Source organism: Brassica oleracea, chromosome C6 (assembly GCF_000695525.1).
Source record: "Brassica oleracea var. oleracea cultivar TO1000 chromosome C6, BOL, whole genome shotgun sequence".
Taxonomy (NCBI): Eukaryota; Viridiplantae; Streptophyta; class Magnoliopsida; order Brassicales; family Brassicaceae; genus Brassica; species Brassica oleracea.
Window position 1 is genome coordinate 18754304 of NC_027753.1, and position 9849 is coordinate 18764152.

The window sequence follows — 9849 nt, forward strand, 5'->3', positions numbered from 1 at the left end:
AAAAAAGTATAAAGTGAGTTTAAAATTTTCTTGTCTATCACAAATTTTTTATTTTTTCGTATGTTTTAAAAACATTTTATACACAAACCAAATTTAATAAGATTTAAATAATCAAATATCAATTAAAACAAAAAATATAAGAGAACAAAATTTATGATAAACATGGTCAAACGTTTTATACTTTATATTTTGAAAATAAAAACATGTTGTACATGAAAGAAGAATGTACTTTTGTAAAATTTAAAATGTAACACTTGTAATGATGAAACAATAAAGTGCATTAAAAACTTTTATATTTGCTTTATTAGAGTTTAGATAAAAATATTAAAATAATATATCAATACTAATAATAGTTTCGATTACAAGAAAGAAGGATAATATTTACGCTAAAATATAAATTTCGGGTTTTCGGGCCGGCCCTAACCCAAACGGACTTAAGCCCAAAATACCCAAAGCCCAAATGGGCTTAGCCCGAAAGACCCAATTTTTTTTGGGCTTATAAAGCTAAGCCCAAGCCCGGTAATTTTTAAGGCTGGGCGGGCTCGGGCTACGGACTTCGGCCCTAATTGACATGTCTACCCTAGGGGGTGAACCCAAGAATATCCAAAAACATTTAACTTTATTGGTTAAGTTACAGAGGAAAGTGACTCATTGAAACATAAACATTTCAGAGTTAATTAAAAAGGGAAGTAGTAAAATTTACACAAATTCATTTCCTCCCTCAAGTGGAAATTTTCAGTTTACACCTCCTAATCAAAAGTTTCTAAGATCTTAAAACCATGTTTCCTTCCTGAAAGTGAGATTATCTTGAAATCTCCTGACATTCAATAATTATAGAGTTATACGATTATAATGATCCTCAGTCTTCAGAGGAGTAGCCAATCCGCTCAATCTCCCAGCAAAGCTTAGATGCAACACTTTCATGGCAAGGTGAATACTCCTGCAAACAGACAACAACAACAACACAGTTTATATGTTTTCAAAACTTCAGAAACCAGTTTCTTTCTTTTTTTTTTTTTTTTTGGTTTAAAAACCAGTTTCTTTCTTTTGGTTCCATCATATTGCTAATTGTCAGGTTACCTCAAGCTTCTTTACAAGCTCCTTAGCAGTGGGTGCAGAGATTATGATCTGGCGTGCATTGGGACTGATGAATCCTTCCTCAACAGCTTTATCAATGAAAGAGAGCAGAGAGTTGTAGTATCCATCAACATTAAGCAAACCCACCTGCATCAAAACAATGAAGATTAGTTTTTAATGACTTGGGTTTGTAATTATCCACCAAAATTTTGAATCTTTACCGGTTTGTCATGTATCCCAAGTTGGGCCCATGTTATGACCTCCAACAGTTCTTCAAGTGTTCCATACCCACCTGTATTCAGAAGCAGAAAGAGATTATTATCTCTATACATTATTATTACTATATTATTTGATAAATTCAATGCTTCGTCCTGTTCTCTGACTCTCTGTTTTACATATGGACATGATCACAAAAGCAGGGTCTTATTGAAGAACAAGACCTCCCTGTATGGGCAAAACATGCTTTTTCTAGGACTGTTTTAGGTTTTGTCTTTATACATGAAACAGGTAATTACAAAAAAAATTAAAACTTTGGTCACAGTAACACTACCCAACAAGCTATATGGAGTAAGAGATAGGTCTTATTTTCAGTGCGAGATGTGGATGGGTCAAGGCTTCTTTATCTATTTAAAAAAAAAATTGTCCATATAAAAACTTAAAATCATATACTTTTAAAATTTCAAACTTAAAAGAATGTATACAGCTTGAGTTTGACCAAGAAAACATGTTTTTACCAATGTTTCCTCTTCCATCTTCTTTGGCAATATACTAGTCAAAGAGTTAAAACCCTTTTCGGTGCTCTTTTTTTAATCAGCATTATTCTTCTTCGTTTTAATTGATTTTGCAAAATTAAGAAATTACAAAGCCTAAGAAGATGCTTATTAGATCCTTAAACAAGGCTGTCACTAGACTGTGACAAGTTTTATCTCACATAATCATTACTTGTTTGGAAAACTGACAGATACAAAAACAGATGGGACTTTGAACAACTTCAAGATTCAAGAAAGGTTTTAAAACTTCAATACTAACCTGGTAAGGCAATAAAAGCATCAGAGTGTCTAGCCATCTCTGCTTTTCTTTGATGCATATCTGCAACTGCTCTTACTTCTCCTACTGTTTCACCGGTCAACTGCCAAAAAGAAAACCCCCATTTAACCAATAATCTTGAGACTTTCAATAAAATTAAAAGAAGGAAAGCAAAGAAGCTTTAGACTGTTCTATGACAGACAGAAGCAATGATGACATGTAAGCAAATGGCATTATTTTAAAATTCCTTAAAAGACTTAGCAATCAATCTCTCCATCTCACTTTTTTCTAAGGCAACCATACAAAACTACTGCTTTATATGAAAAAGGTTTGATTTAATGGATAGGAAAGATAATAGTTAAAGAGGATTCAAGAACCAAACTAAAACAGTTTAAGTTTTTTTTTCTCAGGGCTTATAGCAAGAATACCTCTCTAGGCATGAGTGTCTTGGGAATAACTCTGCAGTAAAATGAGAACAAAAATGAGAAAAATACACTTATTAGTATGTTTTAATCTCAAGTCTCTGATTAAGTAACTGCTTGAAGAGTTTACCCAATAACATGACGGCCACCGTCATGAACAGCTTGTGAAACCAAACCCATCAAACCTATGCTTCCACCTCCATACACTAGATCAATGTTCCTTGAAACCTGTAAAGTCAAACAAAACAGAGATTAATCTTCTCAGTCATTTTTTCTTACTACAGATACGATTGACTAATGAGCTATGAAGAGGAATCAAAACCAAAGATACTCCTATTTGTACAATCATACATATGCAGACATAAAAGATAAATATGATAAAAATGAAAATGAAAATGAAAATGAAAATGAAAATGAAAATGAAAATGAAAATGAAAAACTGAGCTATCAAAGAAACACAAGTTTCACATATCAACAGTACTTTTAAAGGTTTTAGTACTTGTAAGTTAGTCGCACAAAAAAAAAATTACTTGTAAGTTATATAACATGTTAAGTGTTTGTAACAGAACAAAACAGAGGGAATTTGGTAACCAGAGTATGGAAGCTGTGAAAAGTAAACATAGATCGAGATACGTATGTAATACCAATTCGTTGCCTAAATCCACAGCAGCATCTTGGTAACTACTCTTCTTGCCTTGGCTGCTTCCACAGAACACACAGATTCTTCCAAACTTCGACTTTTGCATGGTTTCAGTGTTCACTTCCATTGATTAAGCAAAGAAAAATCTAATCTATTTGCCCCAAAGAAAACAGAAAGTTAGAAATAGTTTTGGGTTTGCTGAGAGTGGTACACACCGTACAAATGTCAAAGAAGAAGCATTATAAATACAGAGTGCGTCTTCTCGCGTCATGCTTATTTATTTATGGTCAATTGTCGTAAATATACAATTTTTAAGTTTTAGTCACGAAAATAGATCATAATAACTAAAATGACCAAATTGTTTCATTTAATAGGTAAAAAAACTATAATATCCTAGATATATAAAAAAATAAAAAAAATAAAAATAAAAAAATAAAAAAAAAATAATTTTTTTTTATAGTTTTAGATTATATGTTTTCAAATTCAAACTTTAAAAAAAAAAAATTTGAAATTTTCTTTTTGTAATTCGAAAATACTTTTTGAAACTATTTTAAAATTTTATATTTTTAAATTTTTAATATTTATTTTATAAAATTTTAAACCTCAATCTCAAATTTCCTCTTATCTCTAAACCCTAAGGTTTAAATTAGTTAATCTTAAGAGTATAAATATATATTTACTTTGTAATGAAACATTTTGGTCATTTTGATCTTTAGAGTCTGTATTTGTGATAAAAAAAATTTATTGCGATCCTATGGTATTTCTCTTTGTTTATCCTTGGAAATTTTTCAATATTTTTATTAAGTAGTTTTCTTTGTATTTTCGGGAATTTTTCACGTGAGAAAATTAAGCGCGCGCGTTGCATCCACCAGCACTTACCTTTCATGTTGGCACGCGTGGACCATTTCCTTTTGTTTCTCGTTATTTGTTTTTTTTTTCTTCCCTTTATTTTTTGTTTTATTAGCTTTCCTCATTTCCCTTTATGACTGTATTCTAAACATAAAAGTACTGTATGAAACATCTTTGATATCTAATAACTAACTCCAATGATTCTGGAACCGAAAAAATCAAAATGGTATAGATGTTTAGAGAACTTTGGTTGAAAGTTGTATTAAATAACATAAACTAAATAAGAAATTGGTATAGTAATAACTAAAGATTACAAATATGAGAGATGTTTAACATAAAAATGGTTACATAATACAAAAAGTACATATAAGATATACACTAGTCGATAATTCGTGTGCATGTGCGGATGAGTTTTTTATATTAATGTTTATTCATTAAATGGTTTTAACATTTTGTAACACTACAAATTTTATCGATTGTAATATGACGAGTACAAATATTGGTCTTTTAAATGTATCATCGTTGTTGAAAAGTTAACGTATTACAACTCATTTTTATTATTTTTAAAAGTTCATATGCACAAAAAGAAAGCATGGTGTGGAGCATGTGGTCATAATGGTTTTGCGGCTGACACAACTCACCAAAATCAGATAGGCAACATCGATTGTAAAATGACGAAAGGGGATTATGTTTTTGCTCTCGGTTTGTTTACTATTGACTCTCAATAAGTGATTTCATTTTCTACCTCTATAAAATTGTGCTTTCACTCTCTTTTATGTTTCACTAATATAAGTTTTGTTTCTTTTTTAACTTCTTCTGTGAATTATATAAGTGTCAATTTAAAATGAATGACATCTGTAAAAATTAATTCCACTCCAGATACAAATCTAAAAACAAAATTTTGAAGAAAATTACCGGCAAATTATATTCACAGGTTAGTGTTCAAATTTAATATATCAAGTTGTTATATAATATAAGTGCAGACTCGAAATATAAATATATGTCTAGTTATATTCACCAGTTCGGTCTAAAAATCATCTAATTCTAGAACAACAAAACAAATTACTTATTTTATTAATCTACGCTTTTGAGGTTTAGTTACTTAAGAGTATACCGATAAAAAAATATAATGCTTTACCATTCTAGTATATGTATACACTAAAAATTGTTTGATTTATTAAATGATAAACCAGAAAACTTACAATAAATAGTTCAAATCTCCCATTCCTACAATTATAATAGCTAGATAGGTTATTAATGAGAAACAAACATTAGACGAATGATCAAATCTCTCATTCTTCGAACAAACTCAAAAGGAGGTGATTGGAATCTTGTCATGATATTTCAATAAAAGTTTTTTAAGAATAAAAATCAAGAATAAATTATTTAATCTGAATGAAATAATATATATATATATATATATATATATATATATATATATATATATAATGCTTTCAATATTAAAATTTACTTCGATTTGAAGAAGAGTATTTTCTGGGATTGTAAGGATCAAGTAACATATTAGAAGCCACATATTTTAAAAAATAATTTGTATACATTAAAGTGTATATATTAGAGTAGACACATAAATCAAAATCAATACATTTTGCTTATTTACAATCATGTTTTTGGTAAAAAAGTAAAAAAAAAACATTTTATTTACTTTATATGGTATATAATTAAACTTTAGTGATATTGACATTGATATATATCTATAGTATATTTTAATATAAATATTTATTATTGACACTTCCTACTCATATGATTTTATTAACACTAGTATATTTGCCGTAACAAAAATTTAAACCGTTAATCACAAATTTTTTAATGTGATATTTTTTATTACAAATTTCAAAATTAAAATATTTATATCTCAATAATTTTTCAAAGCAATTTTTGATATCAACATATTTTTATATTTTTATTTAGTATATAAATTAATTTAAATGATATTAATATATATATATATATAATATGATACTTCATTTTCATACGATAATGATCATGCATCTTGCTTGAACAAAAAAAAAATTAAACCATTGATCAAAAAATTTTCAATGTGAGACTTTTACCATTTTCTGTAATTTATAGTAATTTTTTAAAAATTAAAATATAATGTATAAGAAAAATCTAATTTTTATTATATGCTTAATGTGATTGTGTTTTTTATTTAATAATATAAAATTAAACAAAAAAAGAGAGAATACAAAAATTGTTATCAAATATGTATTACCCATAATCATTAATTATCATATATATGTTAGATGATTCTCTAGCTTTTATTTAAGAAAACAAATGAGAATATTATTTTGTATACTACTAATGAGTTTGATAGTTATTTTAATAAAAAATATATTATATATTTATATAGAACAACTTATTTTTCTAAAGATTCTAAGAATCATCCTAGTGATGATACGTGGTTACGAAAACATATTGTAATGTTCCATGATAAATATATAAAAGATTAAATCTGTACCACGAGTTTTAATAATCTTCTTTAATCAGAAAATTAAGGCTGATCAAATCATTTTTCTCTAGATTGATTCTATTCGGTTGGCCTGGGTATTTTAACCTGGACCAGAAAATCTGAACCGGAATCGACCAAAAAATATCCGATCTAGAACCGGACTGAAAATTTATAAGTATATTTTGGGTCTAAATTTTTTACCCGAAAATAACCGACCCGAATAGATTCGACCCGATAAGAACCGATTTGTATCCGACTTAAAAACATGTATATCTAAAACTATGATGTTTTTGTGTTCTATTTTATATATATTACTAGGTGATAACCCGCGCCCTGCGCGGGATGTGATTATTAGTTTCGTTATTTTTAATAAAAACACATTAAATCGGTTTAATCTGGATATCCGTTCGGTTTTAAGTTATTTTTTGGTTTTTAATCTCCTAAAATATAACTATTATTTTAAATTAATTTTTATTTTTGTTTATTCAGTTAGAATGTTTGATTTTTTAGTTTTCCGGTAAAAACGAAAAATTACTATTATTTGTTTATTTTCATGTTATGAATTTTAGATAGTCATCATGTCGAACCAATGGTTTCATATCATAATTTGTAAACGGACAATAGTTCAAGAGAAAAGAAAAAAAAATTATTAAGACAAATCATTTCACTACAATTTGGTCAGTAGAGAAAGAAACATTAAGAAAAAAATATTTCAACTTCCAAAAAAAATAGATACTTCAGTTGTGACAAATACTTAGTCACAAAGTGCCCACATCAAGGTGCACATGTATGTGTATGTAAAAGTATATAAAAATAGTTGACAAATATAAAAAGATATTGTTAATTAATATTAAATGACATTTTTGTTCAAAATAATACATGAAAGATAAAATTAAAATTAATTAAAAATTAAAAAGGCCTTGACATAAGTGAATTTTTTTCATATAAAGAAAAATAAATTGTATCTGTAAATAGAGGTTGGCACATATCGAATATCCGGGATGGATTTTTTTTCATATAAAGAAACATAAATTGTATCTGTAAATAGAGGTGGGCACAGATCGAATATCCGGGTATTTGGAGGCATTCATGTCGATCCAATCTTTAGCCACCTGGATAGTCGGTGACTCTGATATCTGAAATGATTTAGAATTTTAAAGGATATCCGATTTGATCCGTGGTTGATTTGATTCGTTATCCGTTTTAATTTGAACAAAAAAAATATGGATATCCGTAACCCTTCGAAGCAAATCAAATACTAAAATACAATTATAAAAAAAGTCAATCACAAATACCTATATTTTTAGGAACATATATCTAATTCGATCTGTTATATGCATATATATACATATATGTACAGAATTATATATATATATATATATATATATATAATTCTGTACATATATGTATATATATGCATATAACAGATCGAATTAGATATATGTTCCTAAAAATATAGGTATTTGTGATTGACTTTTTTTATAATTGTATTTTAGTATTTGATTTGCTTCGAAGGGTTACGGATATCCATATTTTTTTTGTTCAAATTAAAACGGATAACGAATCAAATCAAAATTTATAAATATTTTGCCAAACTTTATCCGTAAACAATAAAAATAATATATATATATATATATATATATATATATATTAGCTTTTGATTCGTTATTTGTTTTGATTTGCACCGAAAAATCCAAATTTTTATTGGAACCATGCATGTGAGTTTTATATTAAAAAATACGAAATATATAGTGTGAACACATTTATGAATATAGTGTGAACGCGTTAGCATATTTATTATCAAATCATTGTGAGGTTGTCACGTGTCTATTACAGTGTGAATGCATTTATTACAATGCTTCTCCTTTAATATATAAGGGATTTTATGATTTAGTTGAAATATCTTTTGTTACAATATTTGTTATTATTTTTTAACATTTTTAAGTAATACGAAGCTTTAAAATGCAAAATTTAGAGTTTAAAAGTGTTTTATTTTAATTATTAATAGTTTCATTTAAGTTATTTTGTAAAATTTTAGATATATATGACAACCCGAACCCGATCCGGACCCGAAAAATTACGGATATTTTATGGATATTTTAATGATAGACCCGAGAATAACCGATCCGGACCTGAGAATAACCGACCCGAACCGAAAATTTCTAAATATCTATTGGGTCTAAATATTTAGGATCCGAAAGACCCGGGCCCGAAAGGAACCGGGTCGAACCGCCCATGCCTAGCCTAGTATTCGGCCAGTTTTCGCTGGCTTTCGAACCTCGGTGTTGTGTTTTTTCTGTCTTAGAGTTATAATCGAACCGATCTTTGTTCAACTGAATTTTTTGACCTCTTTGATTTTGGTTCCTCTCGGTTTAGGGGGGGTTATTGGGACACAAATTTGTGTGGAATTTGAGAATTTTTAAAGTTGAGAGATTTTAAAAGTTGAGTAGATTTAACAAATATTTTATCAACTATTTTGTATGAATTTCTGTTGATTGTTATAGAATTTTATAGATTTGCATACATATTTTTTTCATAAGAAATCTCCTCTTTTTTTTTTTTTTGAACAACAAAAAATCTACTCTTAAGGTAATATATAAAAGTCTTTTTAGAAAACTACCAATCTTTTGTACGTCAAATATATATATATATATATATATATAATGTTTCGTTCATGAGCTACGTAGAGGTAATCTCTTCATTTTCACCATTATTATATAAAGTCTTGCTTCCCAGATACAAAGATAAGAATGACCTAGTTCTGCAGTTTTTCGTGAATGACGAAGTAAGACAAAGAGATTACATTTCTCCATGGCTTGATTCTTAGGTCAATCATCGTCTTCTTCTCCACTTGTCTTTTCGTGGATTTGGTTCATACTCTAAAAGATTAGTCTCATATGGTGTCACGTTCTTCTTTATACAAAATTGAAATAGACAAATGTTGAAATTATCACTTTTTTGAGTAACATTAGTAAAGAATTGAAGTGTGTGTTTTTATCATACAGATTTTATAAATCTTATGAATAAACATGATATTTTCAAAGTTGAGTCTTATGAGTAAATATATAAAGAACTTGATTAAGACCCGCGCCTTGCGCGGGATAAACATTATATATATAAATTATTTTATGTATTATATGTTCTTACATATTATGAAATAATAAATATATATTGAATAATTAAAAGTCAGTAACTATTACATATATAATTAAATTGGTGCGAACGTATAAATCAATTTTATTAATCCAAACATTTTTTTAAAAAAATTTGATAGGATATGTAATTAAATTTAAATGATATTAACATACATAGTATATTTTTAATATTAATGTCTATTAAATGATGCTTTCTACTCATATGTTTTT

At 27.7% G+C, this 9849-nt stretch overlaps 1 protein-coding gene across 1 annotated transcript; it reads right to left on the reverse strand.

The window, feature by feature from the left end:
* Positions 1-631: 631 nt before the first annotated feature.
* On the reverse strand, positions 632-3390 carry LOC106298988 (cytokinin riboside 5'-monophosphate phosphoribohydrolase LOG4). Its single transcript, XM_013735117.1, has 7 exons — positions 3170-3390; positions 2656-2753; positions 2532-2562; positions 2107-2206; positions 1299-1369; positions 1081-1224; positions 632-940 (listed from the first exon to the last, which is right to left on the reverse strand). The coding sequence occupies exons 1-7, from the start codon at positions 3290-3292 to the stop codon at positions 860-862; spliced, it is 648 nt and encodes a 215-aa protein (XP_013590571.1). The 5' UTR covers positions 3293-3390; the 3' UTR covers positions 632-859.
* Between the last annotated feature and the right edge of the window lie 6459 nt (positions 3391-9849).

Excerpts from the sequence above, each read along its gene's own strand:
- LOC106298988 (XM_013735117.1), bottom strand. The coding sequence starts at position 3,292 with ATGGAAGTGAACACTGAAACCATGCAAAAGTCGAAGTTTGGAAGAATC. Across the intron at positions 2,207-2,531 it reads AGACACTCATGCCTAGAGAG|TTGACCGGTGAAACAGTAGG; the intron begins GTATTCTTGCTA and ends TCTTTTTGGCAG. Across the intron at positions 1,225-1,298 it reads TTGGGATACATGACAAACCG|GTGGGTTTGCTTAATGTTGA; the intron begins GTAAAGATTCAA and ends GTTTTGATGCAG.